Genomic DNA, 23267 nt, shown 5'->3' with positions numbered 1-23267 from the left:
TCCATTGCAGATGACTGAACCCCACAGGATTGATTTCACAATACGCAGCAATATGTCATGCTGTATGCTTCATTAGTTATTCCCCCAGTCATCCGCTGTGAAATGTTGGCATATCACAGCCCACTGAAAACTTTAAACTCCATTTAAAGGGAAACTTAGAAATCACTACTTGTCTTTAGAGACTACTTTGAGGCAGCCTTCCTTTGACTGCTTTTTTCTGGTTGGTGTCTCATCTTCATTGTGGAAGGTACTTTTCTATGTCTCTGTGAACAAAGCTCGATGTGCTGTCTTTTTGTCTGCTGCGGCTCTGCAGAGAGCGCCAGTTATTGCTCTCTGAGAAACTTGAATCGTGAGAAAACCTGTCTTTGCTTAGAATAACAGCCTTACTTCTTACTCTCTAGCTGTGATGTCTCCTACTGAAAACCTGATCGGGCTGTGGCTTAGAAAATTTCAATATTTTTTTCTCAAATTTTTTGTTTTTCTACAAAGTTTGAAAAAAGCAAAATTTATACTGTAAGTAATTTAAAGTCCTACAAGCATGGATGGATGGATGGATGATTTTAATTACCAGGTAATTAGCAGGTAATTCAGTTTTTTTAAGCAGAAAAATAAAGTAATATTCTGCATGTTTTAGGGAAAGGGCCATATTATGAAGTGGCTTAGGCAACCAACCAAAGACAACCAATGATATACAACATCAGATTCAACATACCTACATATCGACCAATGAGGCACCAGCAAGAATTAGCTGGGCATATATTAACCACCTAATTAATGTGAACCACAACATTTGAACTGTTGACTGTCATATGTTTTACCCTGGTGACTGGTCAAACACTCTAAGTCACTCCATAATCTGCATAGTTATATATTTAATGTTGTTGCTAGTTTTTCAGCTAAAATAACTAAAGATACTCACTACTTGAAGTCACATACAGTGTAGTTTATTTCTTCTTTACTGTAAAATACCTGAAGTTACTTGCTACCCAAAATTACAATCAAAATGTTTCTTCCTTCCTGTAAAAACCCAAATTAGTACCACCTTATCCCAGTGCACTTTCTGGTATGTATTTCAGAATAAACTACATTGAAATTCCTGGGAGTTTCCGTTTAAATCTCTGGGAATTTTAGTTTCTATTAATTACTACTGTTTTAAAGTCTTTAAGTCTTTTTTCTTATATATATTTTTATATATTTATATATTATATAAAAAGATAACAGATTTGTGATGTTCTTGGTTAAAGCAAATGAATAAATGAGTGAAATAACTTCTGCCATTAGTTCAAATGTCTAGCTAAAATTAATGTGCTTGTATACATTTTAAATAGCAGACTAGTTATAGCAACAGATAATATGAAGTTAAATAAAAAAAATAGTGTTTTCTACAGCAGACAGTGGTCATAGTAGCTAAAACTACTCAATAATGGAAACTTTTTAAAACACTTAACCTAATTAAACTTAGTCAGCATCTGTTACTGCAAGTATGGGATATGCAAAATACACAAACAAATAAATAAATGAATACAAAACATAAAAATGGAGAGAAGAAAAACAACATTTAAATAATTAACAATCAATGAGTCCATCACTGATTCACTCAGTCACTTTAATTTCAGTGCAAATAAACACTTTCACACCATCAGGAATGGTGTTAATAAAGAGCAGTTGGTGCCTGCAAACAGCCCTGAGCTACACGGATGCGAAAAGAAAGTGATACAGTTCAGGTCTTCATTTATAGATGAGCTAAGTTCCCCCACATAGCAGGTGTTTTTCTAACCAAACATCTTGTCTCTCTCTGTTTCTTCTTCACACTCTCTTTCCTCATCACCTCTGTCCTTTCCCTCTGTCTCTTGGGTTACAGCTCTTCAGCTGATGTTAACACATGACCTGTGAAAGCCACCTCAAAGCTGGTTTTGTACTTGTTTTAAATGGAAATTCCTGGGCTGTCTGCAGCTGTTGAGACAATAAGTTTGCCGGTTCTCTGGTGTCTTTTATGATTTTATGCCTGGTTTTATAGTTGAAAAGATCAATTCTGGCTGAGCTTTACAATAAGACAGGGTGTCATGAAAAAGTAGTTACCACCTCCTTGATTTCTTAGGTTTTTGCATATTTGTCACAATTCAGTGCATCGTCAGCCTTGTGTGAAAAACTAATTTCCCACAATTAACTGTGATTATGCATGTTTGTTTGAAAGCTGACTTTAATTTCATTAGCCACACTGAAGCCTAATTAAAGCCACTTAAACAGAATCTTTCTGACAAAGTGAAGCAGGTAAAAGATCTCAAAAAGCATCATGCCACAATCTAAAGAAACAGCTGAGAATCAAAGTCATTGACATCAATCCATCTAAAAAAGCGTTTCATTTTTATAAGGCTCTGGGACTCCAGCGAACCACAGAGACAGCCATTATCCAAACTTTGTGAACCTTTGTGAAGTAGTGAAGCTTCCCAGCAGTGCCCATCCTACGACAATGACAACAACAGAGACTCAATGACAAATCAAAGAAACCAGAACAACATCTAAAGAACTGCAGGCCTCACTTGCCTCAGTTCAGTGTTCACAATTTAGCAACAAGAGAGAAGTGCACATCCATGGGAGAGATCCAGTATGAATAAATCACTAGTGACCAAAAAGAACACAAAGGTTCATCTCAGATTTGTAAAAAACCCATCAAATGTTTTGATGATTCCCAAGGCTTTTAGAAAATATTCTGTAGACTGAAGAGACAAATGCTGCTTTATAAAAAGAACATCATAAAGTCAAACATGGTGGTGGTAGTGTGATGGTCTGGGGCTGTGTTTCTGCTTCAGGATATAAATAGAAGTGCAAATCAGATCGTAAGGTGTCGCTCATGCATCTGCTTCACCTGCACGGAGATGGTCATGTGAGGTAATGAAGAGTGAATTATTTGTGCAACCTACAGTAAGTTCAAAAAACTGCCATTAAACTTTTTTCTCTCCAGTGCACAAAAAGCACAAAATAAGAATACAGAATCTCAACACTGGGTCTGGTGACCTTTGACCAATTATTCTGTTTTCCTCCTTTTTTAAGCAACATGACAAAGTTCAGCTTTAATCCCACGTTGTTGTGTGGGAGTCAGGGAGAGACCCCCAGGGTTAAAAATATCAACTGGTCATGTGGTTACCATGGTAATGCGAACACGAAGTACCTGGGGGAGGTTTACTTGATGGATACTGATCAACCCACACACTGCAGACCACATAATTTCTCCTCATACATGGCTTCCACCCAACTATTATGTTTGTTTGATGTCTCCTCAGGTAATTGGTATGTGTTTGTCTGAGGTGGGGCCCCTGCTTTTTGTAGCTGCGGGCTGGAGGGGACATTTTATATCCCTCTAAATAAAACGGAATTTATAGCTTTGGACACTCCCTCCTTCCCGCTTTTAGACTGAAGCGATTTTGTATGCTGTTTTTTGGGGCATGATTAATTAGTGTTTATAGCACAATAGAGCTGTATGCCAAGTGCTTGCTTACTGTTGTGTTGAGTTTGTCTTCGAGATTTTTTTGGAATCTTTACCTTGAAATAAAATCGTGAATGTAGATTTTTACAGTAATTTTGTGCTATAAAAATAAAGTTAAATGAATGGACTGTTTTAGATTAGATGGATCAGACCAAACGTGAAATGCTCACTCTAGCTGCAAATATTAACAGGGAAATGTTGAACCAAGATACTATGTCTGTAGTTTTTATTTGAGCATATGGTGGGACATTAAGCGAGGGTCCTCCCTTAGGAAATTTTAAGTGTCATAAACTTAACTTTATGAATTTCTTCACCAGTGTATGCATGGAAAACAAAACACATAGTGGATTACAATGCAGTGATTCTCTCTGGTATTCTCCATCATTTTTAAGAGTAATTGTCAGCTTTTGGCGCATAATTACCTTTACCTCAGAAGATTCTGTGGTTAAACCTTCTTTTTGCATGAATATTTTATGCTTAATATTTATATTTTGGGAGCAAATTGCTTAAGAACAAACACCTGCCTGCTCCAGAAGTATTCTTTGCTTAGTAATGTTATCGTGTTTTCCCAAAATAAACCATCTGCTTCCTTAATGTTTTACGGGGAGGAAGAGATTAGGGCAAGTGCATGTTCTAATTGTTGGGTGGATGGGGCTTGTCTTTTGGGTACAGCTGTGCTCGACAGCTACAAAAGTCTTTTAAAACAAGACTTTTCCACAAACAATACAAATAAAAATAAGTAAAAAATAAAAAATGAGCATGTTGTATTCCATATGGTCACACTTAAGCAGTAAAGATGAACACAAGTCGTTACGATCGTGCACAAATCACCCTAAACCCCACGAGCCAGCGACAGCCAGCTGCTCGCTCAGGGAGCCGGAGTTCCTCGAAACCCCCGAGAGGCAGTGGCTGGTGATCCCTCCTCACCGCCGGCCAAATCTCTCCCTTTCTCCCTCCCTTCCCTTATCTCTCCGCCCCCACCTTCCCTCTCTTCTTCACTCCCTCTGTGCCTGGTAGGACGTATGCGGATGGAGCAGAGTCGCGGCGTCTCCTGGAGCTGATCCAACCATCCCGTCTGAGGCGGTCGTTTTGTGCCCCCCGCCCCCTAGTGAGGTTTCTTGCACGGCGCACGGTGGAGAAACCAGACGGCCTTTCCCGCTCTGCGCCGTCGACCGGCAGAAAACAGCGTGCCAGGTAACGTGACGCACCACAAAAAAGAAGCTGGCACATAACTGAACTTCTCTCCCAGTGTGCCATGTGCCCACGCTTCTGAAGTAGACTTTTACCTCTGCCCGGAGAGGCCATACGAGACTTCATAGGTCGATGTCGTCATCCCTTTTCAGGGTTTCATGTTGTTGTCACTACTGATGATGTAATTATTTTTTTTTCAGTTTGATCTGCGTTCTGCTGCTGCTGCGTCGCACCTCTCGAAGTGAGAAGACTCGCTCTGCCAATGCGCGTCCCCAGCATCGCAAACTTGGATCGTCGCCTCTTTTCGCGGAAAGACTCATCTCCACCTCTGAAAACCTTTTGTCACTGCTGACTAACGATGTATTGACAAATTGTGTGACACTGTATGGATACTTTTTTTTATCCCCTAACTGGCTTTTACTAAACTGTCAGACGTCAACTTCTCCCTTGCGGATGAAGCTTTGCTTGCTCTGTCTATGTGAAAGTGCGTCGGGCATAACCGGAGTGCGCACACGTTTAATTCATCGCGGCGGGAGCATGGGATTTTAAACTACAGCATGTGGAGTCGTTCCTAAGGACCGCATCGCTGCTCTCCGTGGGTGTATGGAGAAGAGCAGCCTGAGAATGACAGGCGGAACCCGGGAGGCGCCGGTGAACATCTCTCCGGCGGTGGCGGCCAACGCAGAAGGCGAGGAGATCGAGGTTTTGGAAAGTACCGAAGTCATCCCAGTGGCTCCAGAAGAAGTAGGTCTACACAATGTGGCGTCAAGTGAACACATGACCCCTGTAACCTTTTGACATTTTCACAGTTATGAATCAGGACCTTCAGCTTCTTTTTCTTTGAGCGAAGTTAAACACAGTCCCTCTAAAATTAATTTCAGAAAGTCATTTGTCCCTAAATTCAGTGGCACAACTGACAAAAACAAGCGTTTTACAAAGACACGAGATGGAATTTAAAATATTGTTTATTCTTTTGAGAGCCGAGTTAGTAAAAGCACCCAGCACTTTGCTTCATCTTTTCCAAAGACACACGCTCACAGCATACTACCTTTTACACATAATGAGGCACACTTTTGGTACCTTGTTATCTTTTGCTGCGGCTCATTGACCGTAATGATCAGATAATAGCTGCATGTGATCGCAAGACTGCAATTATGGCAAATGCTTAGTGAAGGAAGCCCTTTTGGCCGAGATTCATCATTATCAAACAGGTGCTTCCCTCCTGTCTGGTACCTGTTTCTGAGTTTATTTTTCTTCCCATCTATTCCTCTTATTCATTGCTTCACACGCTCTTTTTCTCTTTTTACTTGTCTCAGCAATGGAAGTCTCTGTTTGACAAGGTATGTATCACAACCTTTAGTCCTTTAGGCTTGACTTTTCATATGCATGTTTCACTCATCGTGGAACTGTGTTGTCTCTGAAGGTGCTCATCTGTGTGTGAACTGTTGGTGACCTATGTCTTAATCTTTATTATCCGCTCCAAGCAACACAGATATATTAATCTGTTAAAAACGGCATTGTCTTGCTTAAAGGTCATGAAACATAGGAAAGATTTAGCAAGATCAGGATTGCAGGATTGCACCAGAGGCAACGATATTTAATATTAAAAACTCCATATTTAGTGCGCTTTAGTGTGAATTGCCCATGGATCATGACCTTATCATTGTAAATGTGCTGTAACAGTGGCTTAATCACTAACAGAAGTGATTTAAACCTGCGCTGGGGGATTTTGCAAACTGGTAAAGGAAATGACATACAAAAGCAACAAAAAAAAATTTAGATTTTAGAAATATGATACAAATATTTTCTGTTCAGCTATCACAAGTGCCTACTTAATATTTTTTATAGTTTCAAAATACTGCTAAACTTTGATCAGTTCCACAAAAAAGTAGCATCAGAGTTTCGTGGGGTTAATTGACTTGAATCCTGAGTCTTTTTCCCCTCCAGTCCCAGTTTATGAATTAGGATGAGTTGATAAATATATTTTCAGATCAAAATCTTGCCTAGTGCAGCTTTAAATCCTTCGCCCGCTGGGTATGACGGCATAATGTGTAACCAGGTCGAATCGCTGTCAAACCAAACTCGTGGAGAAGAGGGGGCTGTGGTGGTTGTGTCATTAACTGATATCGGCCCCAGTAATACAATTAGGACGATACACCTGGATGGATTGATCTGTGAGTCAGAGCAGTCTTGTAAGAAACACATGCCACCATGCACACACACATGCACAGACACACACAACCGAGAAACCCCAGGAGAAGAGAAACAGCGACTGGCTGATCATGCAAGCAGCAGGTCTGACAGGACTGACAGACGGCAAATGAGCCCCCCTCTATCACACAAACACACGCACACTTATGCCCACACAGCTTGCAGTGTGTGCGACTACTGCATCACCTGCTCGGCATAGGGCCCCCCACTTTCTCATGTGGGGAATTGTGTGCATATTTATGTGTGTGTGTGCGTGAGTGCAGTGGTCAGCTGGGATTTTTAGGGTTGAGACTGAGGCTCGTGTCAGCCTCACTTTTAAGGGGGAGACAGAGGTCCCGTGGGATTATGGTGTGTGTGTGTAAGTGATGGCGGCATTAAGTGGGCCTCTCAAGCCGCTGTCTCCATGTGTGCTGCACAGCTTGGAGTTTCCTCAAGTGGGCGTCGGTCAGAAAAAAGCAAATGGCAGGGTCTCTACTCACCGTGGTAGCAACAAATATCCTTTCACTCTTTCGGTCTCCTTTCCTTCTTGGTTCACACAATGAGTTGGTCCATTTGTCAAGGGGCTGACCTCGGGGACCCCCAGCTTCTGTGAAGCGACAAGAGAAATGATGGGCCACTGAAGACCAGGAAAAGAAGGCTTTTAATCCACCCTGGCAGCCCGTGTTACTGCATGTGGAACAAAAGATGAAAGCTACTGAAAAACAAAGAGCAAGATCCAAAGATTTATGAGTAAAGATACACATTTCAAAGTTCATCTGTATGTGTGGAAGTCTATTTCATGTGTTGGATACTTTATTTGGTAAATATAAGATGTGAATGAATAGAAATATGTATGGTTCAGAGATGTGGAACAAGGGAAGAGAGGGGTGTGACATGCAACAGGTCACCAAACAAGTTTTCAAAACAAAGAAAAGTCATGACTTAGTGGACTGACCGGTAAGAGGTCAATCAAGTACAGGTAACAAAGTCCTTTCTTCACGTTTATAACATATTATCATCGTATTTGAGGACAGCTGAGAACATCTGTCGATTCTAAACGAAAAAAAAAGAGCAGTTTTTCTTGGCTGACAGGTTGTATACATTTGTTTCTTTAAAAGATATCCCAGTATGTAAACTTGAAAATGCCCCACGAATGAAAATCTCACCTTCTAATAACTAGATGTTACAAATCAGCTAAAAATACAGCGTCTAATGTTGAGGACAATGATGCATCTTTTCTGTTAATCAGTCCTGACACCTCTGTATGGTCTCGACAGCGCGCATTTTATCCTGTCATCTCTCTCAGTGATGTTTGCACAGCAAAGAAACTACAGGATCATTTTCTCTCATTCTTTTCAGCCTCACTCTTTGGCTTTGCTCCCAACTCTTTAAAGCAGTTTGAGCTGTGTAAAAAAACAACAACCCTTTGCCATCCTATCAATTTTACCAGCTCCCACGTGACTCTGTACATACAGCTATCATTTCTGGATTTCAGACCATTGGGGACAGGAATCAAAGTGCTGCGTTGCTCTGTTTCCCCCTCACTCCTCTCTCCAGTCCCTGGAGAGGATTTTGTTGCTGTATAAGTGCTTTCTTTCTCTGCACACAGGAAGCAAGAGAGCAAACCTCAGAATGCTTTGATTCATGTTTCCCATCGCCTGAAACAAACATCGAGACTCAACACAGACACAGGCGATATCTAATGAAGCAGAGGAGATGCTGTTAGCGCGGACAGCAGCTGCACTGCCCTCGCTCTCCCTCATAATCAAAGTGTCCCAGCCTCTGTTTGTCCTCTAGACACACAAATCTGAAAAGGCTGCAGTCATTGTAGCGTGATTACACACGGCACATGTCATCAGAAGAAAAAGAAAGGGCCCTTTACAGATTCTTCTTTCTACCCTGACTGATTTGCACACCAGAGCTCAGATAATGATGTTTCTTTTTTTTCTTTTTCTTTTTTTGAAGGTTTCTGTGGATTTAATCAATCCAGTTTATGTCTAGGATTTATTTGATAAACCATATTAAGCATGTTTAAATCACACGGTAAAATGGAGGAAACACATTTGTTTTGCTCAGCCAGGGAAGGCACATCAGATGGCTTTTTATGTGTGACTGGGAGCGCTAAAGATTTCTTTTTCAACCCGCTGGTAAAAAAGCGTCTCTCTCCTTTAGCTGTCTTGACCTAGATGGTGATTTTCTTACAATATTGATTGCGAAGAGCTACGTACACACAGCAAAGACTCAAAGTTATTATTTACCGGGGCTGGGACTATATCTGCGTTTGCGATTGCTGATAGTAGAAGTCCCCAGATGTACTGATTGCGACGTGGCTCAGCTCAAATGAGATGAAGCACCTGTAAAGGCAGGATATATACAAACCATAGATTGTCTTCCTCTTCTTTAGAAACTTTTCTTTAGCTAACTCTCGACTGAAGACGCACAACAGGATTGTTTGTCAATTCTCATAAATTGTCAGTGAATACTAATACATCTTTGATTCTGTGTGTGTGTTTGTTTATGTGCAATCCATAAGTGTGTCCACAGATGCCTTTGTGTTGACAGCATGCTCCCAATGCCACTTCGAAAATCCCCCAGGCATGCGCCCACAGGAGCTTAGTGATTAAACACTTTCACATGTCTGCATACTTTCCGTGAAAGTGTTTCCCTTTTAACTTCATGGTTGGTGGCAGAGAAAATCCCAAAACAACTGACTGGAGCCACATAAATCAATGTCTTATAGTTCTTTTAGGAAGGTTGTCTAGCTGGGGAGATACAGTATACAGTACATGTCATTTCTTTTTATTCTTCCTGGAAAATGGGAAGTAGATACAGTTATTTATCAAAACGTGAGGAAAAAACAAAGTTTGTTCAGTTCTAATGAGCTTGAAATTAGTATGTGGTATGACTGCCTTTATTCTTCATCACAGCCTGAACTCTTCTTATTTCTGGAAGTAGTCTTCAGGAACAGTTCTCCGGGCCTCCTGAAGGAGATTCAAAGCTCTTCTTTGGATGTTGGCTGCCTTTTTTCTTTCACATTTTCTGTAAAGATGATCCCAGAGAGGTCACAGCTCCGGGGAGGCCAATCAATGACTGATATTGTTCCATTGTGTGCTTTTCTGTCAGGGTATGTTTTTACTGCACTGGCAGTTCGTTTGGAATCATTGTGCTGAAAGATAAGGCTATGGCCAATCACAATGTTTACAGATGGTGTTGCATTTGGTCAAATCCGAATTCATAAATCCATCAATTTCAAAAGATCCCCAACCCCACTGTCTAAAATGAACGAGCCTTCACCGTGTTTTCCAGATGGCTGTAGACTCTCACTGTTGGGCTTCTCTCCTGAGTCCTCTGATTATTTGAACCAAAAATGTCAAGTTTGGATTCATCACTCCATAAGACCTGTTACCAGTGATTTTCAGTCCAATTTGTGTGTCATTTGGCATCCCTCAGCCTTTTCTCCCTGTTTCACTTCCTTAAGAATGGATTCTTGACAGCCATCCTTCATTTGGGACCATTTCTGATGAGGCTTCAGTGAACCATAGATGGATCAACTGAAGGGCCAACTCTATCAAGGCCTTTGTTGGATTGTTATTATTATTTTTTGTTGCTGTTTTTCTTTTGGATGTGGCTTGAAGATACTGCTCATCTTCTGTAGTGTCTTTTTTTCACCTTCACATGTCCAGTTTCCTCAAATTATTTAGTGACACGCGGCACACAAAAATATTGATCAATGGCTCTTCAATAATCATGTTTTTGGTGAAGAAAAAGTATCAGATGATGTTATTTTTGGAATTTAAAAAAATAGATTCAGCTAAATAATTGGAACACATTTTGTGTTTTAGCGACATGCTGCAAATAACGAAATACCTAAATACACAGAGATTGGTTCTTTGCTAAGTTGTCTGTTAAGTCTAGAAAAAAAGGTTCATCCCTTGATTTAGGTTCCTTTTTTGTGCTTCAATGATTCACAGCTCAGTGTAAAGTGATTTAACAGTGAAAATGGCCAGGTATAGGGATTGGCAACACGTTCTCACTTGAACATAAGCAAAGAAGTGGATATGTCAAAAGAAAAACTTCAGGAAAGTGTGGAGAATTATTGCTCAACAACAATAAAAATGACAAGCAAGTCTGACTACATGGTAGCAAAATCCAAATAAATTAGACTGGCTCAATACTTTTGCTCATTAGTGTATATTTTCCTGTAAACTGCTGGTTAGTGCCTCCTTCCTCATGACCCGTATATTCTAAAAGATGTCAAGCATGACTGATCGAGGGGAAACCACGAACTTTGTGAATGATGGGCGTAGCCTCCTAGCATCATATACTGGATTTGGGCTCTGGCTCAACGTTAATTTTTGGCCGCCGATGCTGTCGTTGCACAGACACATATCTTATAATTAGTGTTAAGTAACATTCAAACACGGGGTCACCTAATTCTAGTATGCAGATAAACAAGTTATCAAGCAAAAATCTTAAAGGTGATATTTAGCAACTCTGTTGCCACTTAATCTGAAACAATGCACACCATAGGAAACAAGGATATCATGTTGTCTGAGTAAATGAGCGAATGGTCCACCACCCAGTTGACTGGCACTTAATGGAAAGCCAACTGGGAAGCCTCAGCTGCTATTAGCGGTGCATGCAGGGAGAGGATGTCTCGACACGCCCCATCAGTTTTACTTACACTAAAAACAGAAGGAGGTTTAGACAATGAGACAACAGCAGTGAGTGAATCTAGTGGTAGTTAGGTATTGTGTTTGAAGAGGGTAAGGCCTGCATCATTTCAAAGAATGGCACCCGCAGACTGTAAAGGATAAATCATAAGGACCTTTGCCGCTCCCCATTTTCAAGAAATCTGAGACTAGATCAGATGGTCAATGTTTGACCAAAATATTTCCAGGACAGGCGTTTTTTCCCTGTATTTGTACCTTTTATGTCCTTGATATCAATTAGCTTCTAATTGCTTTCTGTGTATAAATTTACTTATTAGTGTTTCTCTCTTTTATCCACATTATTTTTAGTATCCTGATGTGTTTATGAGCCTAATTGCCTCTGACACATACACAGATGGCGAGGTCACAGTTTGCTGACCTGCTCATCCAACGGCACACATGTGATTGACACCAGCTGAGTCCTGGAGATGAGCCAACGACAAACACTTTTTGAAGTGTGTTGTCTCGATTCAGGATCCTGAAAGCAAAATACACTCCGCCTCATTTTTATTGCAAAGCGCCTGGCCTGTGCGGTGATGAAATAACAGAGAGAGCCTCAAACATTTTCATTGAAAGATTTAATCAGTGCTCATCTTTCCCCCACTCCTTTGCCGCTCCCCTGCTCAGCTCTAAATAGATTTCCTTAATGAAAGGCACAGTTCCAGTTGGCGGAGTGTGAAAACAGTTTCTGCTTTTTTGCAGAGGTAAAAATAGCCGCCTTGTCTGTCGATCTGTAAATGAGAGATAGACGATGCACCGGTTTATTTGTAATTGGCTACAGTGTGCAAAACACAGCAGTGACATGAATCCGAGGTGTCTCTTTTGATAGCTGAATGGCTCGGTAATTTGGCAACCTCCATATGCCGTGTGTTTGTATGCATGTGCATCTAGTAGATTTGTACACACCGGTCCTGAGAATGTAAATCCATTACTAGAAGTCAAGGGAGGGCAGTGAAGAAGGCGGGGTATGCCTATTGCCTTTTAGGACCAATGCCAGTGCGTACATTCTGATGGGGCTTCTTCACAAATTATCCCTGACTGGTCTGCTTTCTACGTTCTCTTTCATCTCACTTATTACCTCTCTGTCTCTTGTCTCGTTCTTCTGAAATGCGATTTGCCATCAGAGTTAAGTGGATGACACTGCAGATGTGACAAGGCTTCAGTCTCTGTCTGCTCATCAGTGCTTTTATTTAATCTCTTTCCATTAGCTCTGTTCACAGATCCACACATCACCATGCACTAGCTCATCAATGATACAATAACAGCCCAAAAACTGAAGGGCTACAGACGAAAAACATCAAATCAGTGGCTGATAAAGGAGCCTGAGGTATTGTTTTCAGCAAGGCTACATATATTGTGATTGTGAGCCGAGTGCGTGTCTATGTCACTGCTGACACAGCTCACAATAAGCTATTTTTTGTCTGGAAGATCATGTTGTAGTCTCTCTAGCTGTGAGATTGTGAGAGTTTTGGCTGAAACTGGGTTCTAGTTTATTCCTGAATGATGGCTTTTGTTGGTAACCTGTCATTTTTGCACTGTTTTTAACCATTAATGCGGTGGCATTTCTCAACACCACTTATCAATGTTGGGATGGTTTAGTTAGCTCTGATGGTTAAAACAGAAGAGTTTAATTTTAAGAGAAAAGCTTGGTCCCGCTCTGTGCTGTATGTGCCAGCATGACATAAACTCTGGATCCTTTATTGCTCAATGTTACGCTTGTAGGCTGCCTGCAGTCAGCCCGCAGGCTCTGGCCTAAGCTACACAAAATGACTGTTTGATTGTTATGGTCCTGTTAAGCCACTGGGCTTTGCATAGGGCAAAGCACATCCAGTGTGCTCCCGAAAGCCAGCTTAACCTGCAAACACGATTTATACGTGAAAAAAAATCTTTTCATGTTGCAGCATGAAACGAATTCTCCAAATTCTCCTTTTCTCCTTATTTATTCATCATAATAAATCATAATAACAAGATTTAGCTATCAGCCAATGTTCGGACATCAAACAAACACATTTGCTTACTTTGTTTAGTCTCAGGTATCCAGACTTGTTTTGTCCTCTCCTGCTTTACACAAGCATGTTTTGCTGTCATCTTTTATTTGTTATTTGAACAAAAGTGCCAAAAGGATTTGCTTTTTATAATTATCAAACAGGAATACAACCTTGAAAATTATAGAAGAAAATAGATAGATCTAGCTTTTTCAACACAGCCAATTAGCAGGCATGCTGCAAAAGGTTTTAGTGAGAAAAAAATAACCAAAGCTTATTTTCACCCATAAATAAAGCCAATCTAAGATTTCAAAAATTCTGTTTTTTAGGTTTGAAAACCAGATTTAAGGGGCAATCGCAAAGGAAGCACTTTGCTCAATGTACATCGCTTTGTTGCTGACAACTGGTAGCTTCTAGGCTCGAGGTTGCTCTACACTTTATGGCCAAAAGTATTGGGTTGCACCTCTTAATCTTTGAATTCAAGTGTTTTTGGTCCAGTTGTCATAGATATTTCATGATCAACTATAACTGATATTATTGCAGTGTGGAACATAGCATATATAAAAAAGATGGAGTCATCGAGTCAGGTTAACTCATGAATCATTATTCACTTCTACTAAACAGAAAGCACAACTCAAGTATCAACACGCATAATAGATCATCAACCAGACATGCCAGTGCTCAGGAGAACAATTCCACTGAAAGAAATAGATCTCAGCTCAGCTGAGAAGTGACCGATTTTATAAAGTCAAGAACAGAGTTTCCGAGTGAGGTATGTTGAGGTGCTTAGTGTGTAAGAGTCATGAATGCTCTGCTGACTCAGTAACTGCAGCATTCCACATATCCTCTTTTATTAACATCAGCATAAAGACTGTGCACCAGGAGCTTCGTGGGATGGGTTACCTGTAGCCATGAGGCTGCTGTAGGTGTACAGTCCTTTATGATTATTGGTAGGTATTTTCTATATCTTATTTTAAAGTTGAGAAAAGTTTAAAGCCCTGTCCACACAGGAACTCAGTTACATTCAATGACTTCAAGAGAGGATGGGCGAAATACCTGCAAAGTGGGCGGGTCCAATTTAAACTTTTCTCAATGTTGAGGCAAATGATTGAGAGCGCAGGATAGCACTCATTGACATATGACAAGGTAGTAAATAAATGAGAGGGTTACCTACAGGAATGTCCACTAGTGATCAACCATCAGCGACAAAGTGATGCTTGATGAGTGAATCCCACTCATCAAGTGGACGGGCTTAACTCAGGATCATCCACTTTGCGTTGCCTACAGTTGTTTCACCTGTTGTCGTTTAAAGTTGATCATGCACGGAGAAACAAATGTAATAAAATATACTTATTCTCTTATTTACTTTATATATGCGCTTACATTTGTATCGTTCAAGACACTAAGTGCGAACCATTTTGTCCAAACCAATCAGATGTAGAGATGCTCCAAAGTCACAAATGTAAGATGGCAAAAACTCATTTAGATAAGAGGATACATTTGAACACTCAATATTCACTTTTTCTTTGTAGGTATTGATGATATACAATATGAGTTACAGAAGTAGTCATATGAAGAAATTAAAAGCTGTAAAAATCTTGCTCATTCTTCCACAGATGACAGCTAGTTTACTTTCTTCGTCTATTTCAACGTAGCAGTGCAGGATCACTGTTTAACAGAGTCCGGTTTCCTTGTAGCAGGTCATCACTCTGATCCTCCAGGGGATCAAAGACACATTGCAGGTCCATTCATTCCTCATTGTATCAACAGGTTGCAGAGCTGTTGACAGATCTGGTCATGACCCATTACACATTACAGCAACTAGCAGCTGTGTGCGTGTGTGTTTACATGTGTGGCACACTTGTAAGCTAAGCAGTTCTTGAACCTTGTGGCACATGAAATACAAAATGACTCCCTTTTTCTCAGTTTATAGATGTTGTGTGAATGTTCTCCCCAGTGAGATATCAAGAAAACCACAATTTTAGGACGCATTCCTATGCCATAGGCCATGCAGGTCCACAATGAAGCCTTGCAGGTGTGGTGTTGACACAGGTACAATAACCCTGTGTTTGCTGTGTATACCTGTCTGTGTGTTTCAGTGCTCTGATTTCTGCCTCTTCAGTCAAGCACTTCCCATTAAGGAATGTTTCTGACTGAGTGTTCAGCTGAGCCAACTCTTTCATTCCCCTCTCTTCTCCCAGTAGAAGAAGCGTTTAGTGCTCACTAAGACAGATGGCACATTGACAACCACCTCAAACGAAAGCTGACAACTGCTACCGCAGATGTTTAGGCCCATGTGCTGGATTCATAATGCTGGCTGTATTTGCTGAGTTTGAACTCTAAATTGTTTGTTGGCTTTCAGATCACTTTGTCTCACTATGTGCTCAGCTGTCCGTGAAGCGCTGTTCTAACAAAGTGCTTCTCCAGCGACTCCTTGTTTATTCCCACACCTCCTTGTCTCTCCGGAGAGTTTGCAGTCATGACAGACTGTTGTGCAGACAAGAGGAAAAATGCATAATTCAAAGGTAATGGCATTTTTTTCTTTTTTGCTGCTTTTTTTTTTTTACGCCCACAGTAAAACTTTAGGTGGTGAGCTCAGATCGCATTTTTCTGGATTTACTTCTCTAAATTTACTAAAACCTTTTTCTTAGTTTAGGGGCATTTTCCATCCATACATTTGTCACAAAAACAAAACAGTACTGTGAAAAAAATCTGAATTTCTTGATTAAAGGTGTAATAGGTGCAATATGTTATTGAAACATGTCCAAAAATACATGGAAATATAGCACATAAGGCAAAAGCAGAGTTTGTTCAATTCTAATAGGCTTAAAAGTCAATATTTGGTATGAAAATCTTTAGAAGCTTAGTGATTAAACACTTTCACATGTCTGCATACTTTAAAGTATGCAGACGTTTGCTTTAAACATCATGGGTGGTGGCATAGCTGAGAAGATAGATACATGTGCGTACAGTATACAGTACCTGACATTTCTTTATATTTTTTATAGGAAAATGGAAAGTAGATACAGTTATTTATTGAAATATCTGCACACATACATTAAAATATAGTATAGAAGGCAAAAACTAAGTTTGTTCAGTTCTAATGAGCTTGCAAGTCAATAATTGGTGTGACCACCTTTATTCTTCAGCACAGCCTGAACTCTCTTTGTTTCTTTAAGTAGTCTTCAGGAGTAGTTCTCCAGGCTTCCTGAAGGACATTAAACGCTTTGGATGTTGGCCGATAGTGCTCTGTTGTGTGTTCTTCTATTCATGCTTTTACTGCTTTTGTTGAAAAATGAAGCTGTTGCTAATCAAAACCTTTCCAGATGATAATTCAGGGTAAATCAAAATCTGAAGACACTTTTCTATCTCCGTATTTCCATCAGTTTTCACACCAACACCATTCCCAATACCACTGTGTGAAATGCAGCTCCAAGCTGTAGACACTCACAGTTGTACCAGCTTTGAGGTCACGTGACTCTGTTTGTCTCTCATATTTTTCACAAGTTCTGCTAAAGAAATGGGAACAAAGTTTGCCTTTATTTATCTATTTACTTATTTATCTTTTACAGGCTGCTAGTAGTAAAATGTGTACAGACACAATTTAAAATGGATTCTTTTCTATGTATAGACACATATAAGAAAGATAAACACTGGAGCCAAGCAGCCAATGTCCAAAAACCCCTCCAAAACATATAAGACCTCCAGAAAGCCTGGAGAACTCTTGCTCAACACCACTTTAAAAATGAACAGAAAATGTGTCCATTCTCTCTTTTGTCTGTGCTCAGTGGCTTCTCTGGTTTGTGTTCACATGACAACTTTCCAGAAGCAGACTGTATATAACCCCCAAACTGGTGTCACTTTACTTAATAACGCACTTAGAAGAATATAAACAATTTACTTGACACGGTACAGGTGGGACTGTGGGCCTGGACGCTTCGTTATAACTTTTTGCAGAGCAGTTGTTCTCTCTGCAGCCCTCACATCAGGTTCCTCTGTCTGCCACATCAAGATTGGTTAAATAAATTAGGCAGACAAGTGACTTCCCTCAGACTCGGTGCCTGCCCCAGTTTCAAGATCAGGAAGCTGGCTTCAAGAAAGGGAGAGAGATGTTTACTGTTTACTAATGTGGGTAATCATAGAGTCACGATTGAGATGATAATATCATCACACATTACCCACAGTAACGATGGTATTGCACTGATTTTGTAGCAATTGATACATCATGGCATCTAAGTAAATAACTAAATAAGAAAATATTTTTAGCAGCTGCATTTTGCTGTCAGTGTGTATATGTGTGTGTGTGTGTGTGTGTGTGTGTGTGTGTGTGTGTGTGTGTGTGTGTGTGTGTGTGGGACCTCAGTAGGTCACATTAGTGGAGAATTCTCTTTAGAGTGTCTGCGTGTTTTATTCGAAATGTTGGTATTTGGTGACAGCACAATGATAATGGTGTCCCTAGAGAAAGTGATACGTGATACTGATACTTAGCCCCATCCTACTGTTTCCTTACTGCTTTCTTATTTTATTTTCAAGTATATAAGGTTCCCTTGCATTTATTTATTGCCATGTTTGATGTTATACCTATAAAGTAATGTAATGTAACATTGACCAATAAAACCCCCATAAAGGGTATGCCTTAGGGTGTCATCCTGGTGAATGGCGGTACTTTAAGATTATGCACATCAAGATGACGGTGATGAAAATGCTCAGCATGAGGTTCACTCTGGGATATCATCCACCGATGGATGACATCATAATGGCTTCCTCCATCTTTTGTATACAGTTTCAGAGTAAACCAGAGGAGTTTTGAATGTTGGCAGTTTTAGATTTCAAGAAGAAAGTCAAATTGAAGAAAATGCTTGTAACTTTGGATGGGTTTTATTCAAAAGTTTGAATATTGCAGATAAGAAAGGCAAAACTTTGGAGCTTTTCGTTGTATCTTGGACCAGGAGCTGTTGTGTCAGACTGTTCACATCAGGAGAGAGGCTCTGTGAATTGCATTTTTAAGTCAGGAGTCCAGATCATTCACATTTTTGCAGCCTTCTTACTGACTATGTTACCCATACCACAGCAAAGCAAAGGAAGCTTCCTGATGTTTTTATGTGATTCATGACATCGGTGTTTCTTTGCAAAGCAATTACAATGAATATCAAAAAAAGTTACAAAAAAACTGAGTTATGTTGAAATTGCATGGGTAGTAATTTTATTTTTTTATTTTTATTTAACATAAGTAATATAAGTGTACAAAGTGTATTTGGACTATCTTACACTAAAGGAAGGGAATAACTGGCTTTTTAATAGGCTATTATGTAGTGATTTGAGTTTTTCTTCTGACTTTGAACTCTATATAACCTTAAAAGATGAAAAGAGGTTTTACACACTAAAACATAATTTTGTTAGAGAAAAAGTTGTTATGCGTCTGAGAGTAAACGTTAAATATTAGTGGGGTTATTAGAGATTTTGGAGCTTTTATATTTTATATAAAAGCTCTTTTATGTCAACATAACCGCTTGATTTGTTTGGGTGAGAGGATGGGTCAGTAACTCTCAGACATCTTGTGCCAGCCCGGCAGGCTCAGCAAATGTCCAAGGTGAGTGACAGTGCTTAGCTTTCACACAGATACCATCCTGTCTCCCCTGTGTCGTCTTACAGGGCATCGATGCCAAAGCCTGCCAGCCGGTCCAAAGTGCTGAAGTGGCTAACAGTGCCAAGGGCAAAACCACATCACAGCGTGCAACACAAAATTAGACAAACAGGATCTGCAGCCATTGTAACTCCTTAACTTTCTGATTTGATGTTTACTGAATTCTAGCATCCTTTTGAATATTAGCATTGATACTGCTGACTGCTGCAGTGGCGTCTGTTCATAAAGGGGTAAATAAGATAAACTGCACACTGAATCATTCAGGTTATAAAACATAATCCAGACGTCCTGCATGTAATTTTACAATGAAGGCCCATGGTAAAATACAGGGATATGAAATTAGGTCATAGATGGAGTTGTTCCCACTGATGATAAAAATTTCAGCAGTTTTTCAGCATTGTTTACTATGAAGCATGAGCTTCAGGGAAGATACTTTGATTCCCTTTTCTCTCATGGTTGGACAGGCGTAACTGTTTTTAGACAAAATATATTTTGTACTCCTCAAAGAGAATAGCCTGTGTTGTTCAGCACTGGGGAAAAAACTGTTGCCATAGTTTTACAGCACAGTAATGTCAGACTGTGTGCTTAATTAAGATATTAGTAAGAAATAATAAATCGCTGCTGTAAGTTAGAATAGATCTCGGGCTTGATCCTAGATCTCTTATGGCACTTGCTCATTACATGGACACAAGTTGTAAATTTATAGATTTGATGGTTGGGTTTGTTGATGGCAAGAAATTGCATCTTACATTTTCATTTCAGTTTCTCAACTCAGACCTATAATGCAGACACAGCGGGGCTTATCTGAGCTGTTTTTGACTCTCATGGCTCAGCTATGGCACTGGCAGATGCTGTGTGGGTCTGATGTGCCCCAGTTGTCATGTGAAAATGAAAGGTTTCACAGGGCTCTATGCAGTCCTGTAAAAATCTAAGTATAACCGTACTGTTTCCATAGGAATTTAGAGGGTAAGTTGCAGCACTGGTGTAGCTTATCAAATGCACATCATCAGTTATCATAAAGTGTGACTTCCTCTATGAAAGCAGATGTTTTAGCAGTTTGCTGGTCTGGAGCCTTTAAGTGTGTTTTAACACAATGCCACAATCTTCCCAGGAGTGGACATCCCAGCAAATTCACCCCAGTACTCAGAGAAACTGTAGCAGACTCAAGAGCTACATCTCAGTTAGTAGTACACTTAGAAAAAGACTGAACAATTATGACTTATTAGGAATGGTTTGCAGGAGAAAGCTTCTTCTCTCTAAAACATGACATCATGGCTTAAGTTTAAGCCGAAGTTGTATCTGAACAAACCAGAAGACTTGATGGAACAAATGGAACAATGCCCTTTGAATACATAAGCGTAGAATGGAGATGTTTGACCAGAATACACATCGCCACATTAGACAAAAACCAAACACAGCATATCAGCAGAAACACCTCATACCAGCTGCCAAGCACGGTGGTGGACGGGTAATAACTTGGGCTTGTTTTCCAGTAACCTTGGCATCTTGCAGTCATTGATTAGACCATGAACTCCTCTGTATAGCAAAGTATTGTAGAGTCAAATGTGCAGCCATCTGTCCACTAGCTAAATTTTGGTCCAAAATTGGACCACGCAACAGGACAGGGATCCCAAGCACAACAACAAATCTACAACAGAATAGCTGAAAGGGAAAAGCATCAAGGAGCTGCGATGACTCAGTCAACGTCCAGACTTCAGCCTGTGGTTGGATCTTTTCATAAATAAATGATTGTAAATCTCCATGAATCAAAGCACCATTGTAAAGAACAGGGGACTAAACCTGTTATGCAGTTATGTGAGAGACCGATGAAGTCATGCAGAAAATGACTATTTCAACTTGTTGCTGCTAAAAGTGTTTCTACAAGCTATTGAACTATGGGGCGTACTTGCTTTTTCCACAGGGCTACAATGTCCTGCACCAACTGTATTTTTCACATGACGGTAAAATTAATGAATGACTGAACTTTGGCTATTAGACACACCCTGAATAAAGACCCGCCAGTCAAGAACATAAAGGACTAATAAAGCTTACTGCATTTGATCCTAACATTTCACTATCTGTGGAGAATTTACCAACACTGAGTCTTAGTGTGTTGTTTAATTTAATATCTGTTGAACTCACTGTAGGGAGCTAATTTTCAGCTTAGTAATTCTCATTTAAGGCAAATTGAGGACGGGAATTACTGCTGTGCTAAAAACTGGGAAATGTCATGACTGATTATTATAACTGTTAGATGAAACACAATAAAATTACACTGTTAACCAAACAGTATTTAATATAGATTGGTCACATTATGTCACTGAATAGGGACTATATTTTGGCTGACTGAGATACAGTCTCTCAAATAATTGTTAGCATGGGGGAACATCCTTAAACAGGCTTTTTATGTATAAGGATACACAGTGGTCAGAGGTTGAGATAACAGAGGCTTTTCAAATAGATAATAGGCAACATAGAAATTTTCATATAGCTTTTACTGTTGTAAATTGAGCTGAATTAACCTTCAACAATAGAAAACATGCAAAGTGCAGATATTTCTAGATATGGATTGAAAAGCTTTTAAAAGAAATAAATAGTATTTGTGGATCTTCAACGTTGCTTTTTTGTAGTTGTAATGTGTTTGTGTTCAGCTTACCTCAATAATTAGTCAGTGGATCTAAAGTTAGCTCCGTTCCTGTAAAAAATCAGAATTTGATATGTTGTAGTCAGAATGAATGTTACTCAGCTTTCAGCTTATTACTCTGTCCGGATTTGTTGCGATCACTTTTGTGCTGTGGGGCAGTAAAAACCTCATTTATTGCAATCTCAAAATCTTTTGTATATCCACTTGGTCTCGTAGTGCTGTCTTGAGTGCTGACACTAACCGTAAGGATAACATAAGAGGGAATTGCTGTAACCTGACATTAAGTGAGAGAAGATTCATTTCACAGCATTGATAATGGAAGATTCTCAGCCTGTAAATCCATCCCTAATCCTTTGCCAGCCCAGTGGGGTATTTGCGTTTTTATGTGGTTGTGTCACTTCCAAATGTGGCTGTAGTGATCACAGCGCATCCTTAATGTATTTTGGTGCAGTCGCTCTGTTTACTTGGAATCAGATCAAACAAACTGCATGTTAATGCTGAGTGTGAAAACAGGGCCTGTTCTGTGACAACACCATCACCTTGTCTCCTCTGTTGCAGTGTTTAGTAGAAATCTTCTCAGAGTTACAGAAGGAGATGGGGGTATTTTTATGGTCGTCACTGGGTTTGCTGAAGCCACATTTGCAGACATAGTGGCTCGTCAGAGTGCCTATCAGAGTCTGACACTGAAGTTGCCATTAGATAACGCTTATCTCCTTCAGGGGAAAAACTGCCAAGGTTACGATAACTTACAGTTCAATTTCAGGTGTGCAAAATGGAGTTATGGAGCTGTTATTAATCATATCTGTTACCTAGCTAACTCTGATTTATAACTTATTTCAAACAGCTAACCACATATAGTGTTTAGTGAAATATGCTCTTTTATTTTGGTAGCTAAAGTCATTTTGTTTGTGTTCAAGCACTTAACTACAAATATAGACTGTATATAAATGATGGAAGTAGCCATCATTAGCCACTGTTTTCTGGATTTCCAATTTTAAAACTTCAACTTTTTTTTTTTTGGCCGCTGCCATGTTGCTATTTTTAAGGGTCACGAGTAACATGTCACCCTGACTTCCTCAATGAAGACCCCTGTCATACAAGCCTACAGAGCGGCCGGAGAATAATGTGTATTCCCCAACTGGTTGGTGAGTGGTTGCTGATGGTTGCTTGCTGTTTTCCGGATGAAACCAGTCACAAAGGGGATGTTGCACCAAAAACCTTGCAGTTACTTTGGTCATTAGCAGATTGCCACTTTCACATGTAGCTTGCATGGACTGGTCTGTGGATGGTCCCTGAGTTGAAGTGAAACTTGTAAAAGTACAACAGAAGCCAGAAATATAAAAAGTTTGTCTTCAAAGTAAAAGTTGTCTTACAGCTGCAACCAACATATTGGGGGCAGCTTTTTGAAGGCGAATTG

General features: G+C 39.9%; 1 protein-coding gene across 2 annotated transcripts in view; it reads left to right on the top strand.

The window, feature by feature from the left end:
* The first annotated feature begins 4002 nt into the window (after window positions 1-4002).
* The window catches only part of rhbdl3 (rhomboid, veinlet-like 3), a 71078-nt gene continuing 51813 nt past the window's right edge, over window positions 4003-23267 (top strand). The window contains exons 1-3 of one of the 2 annotated variants that reach the window (XM_082536351.1): window positions 4003-4678; window positions 4876-5419; window positions 5992-6015. In XM_082536351.1, the coding sequence (XP_082392477.1) occupies window positions 5279-5419; window positions 5992-6015 (165 nt within the window). In that variant the 5' untranslated portion in view covers window positions 4003-4678; window positions 4876-5278. The remainder of the gene's footprint in view (window positions 4679-4875; window positions 5420-5991; window positions 6016-23267) is intronic. The other variant, XM_082536352.1, reaches the window with a different exon arrangement.

The sequence above is a fragment of the Aulonocara stuartgranti genome (genome assembly GCF_965226115.1).
Source record: "Aulonocara stuartgranti genome assembly, chromosome: 6".
Taxonomy (NCBI): Eukaryota; Metazoa; Chordata; class Actinopteri; order Cichliformes; family Cichlidae; genus Aulonocara; species Aulonocara stuartgranti.
The sequence above is the reverse complement of the archived record's forward strand: the minus strand, read 5'-3'. Positions and strand labels throughout refer to the sequence as shown.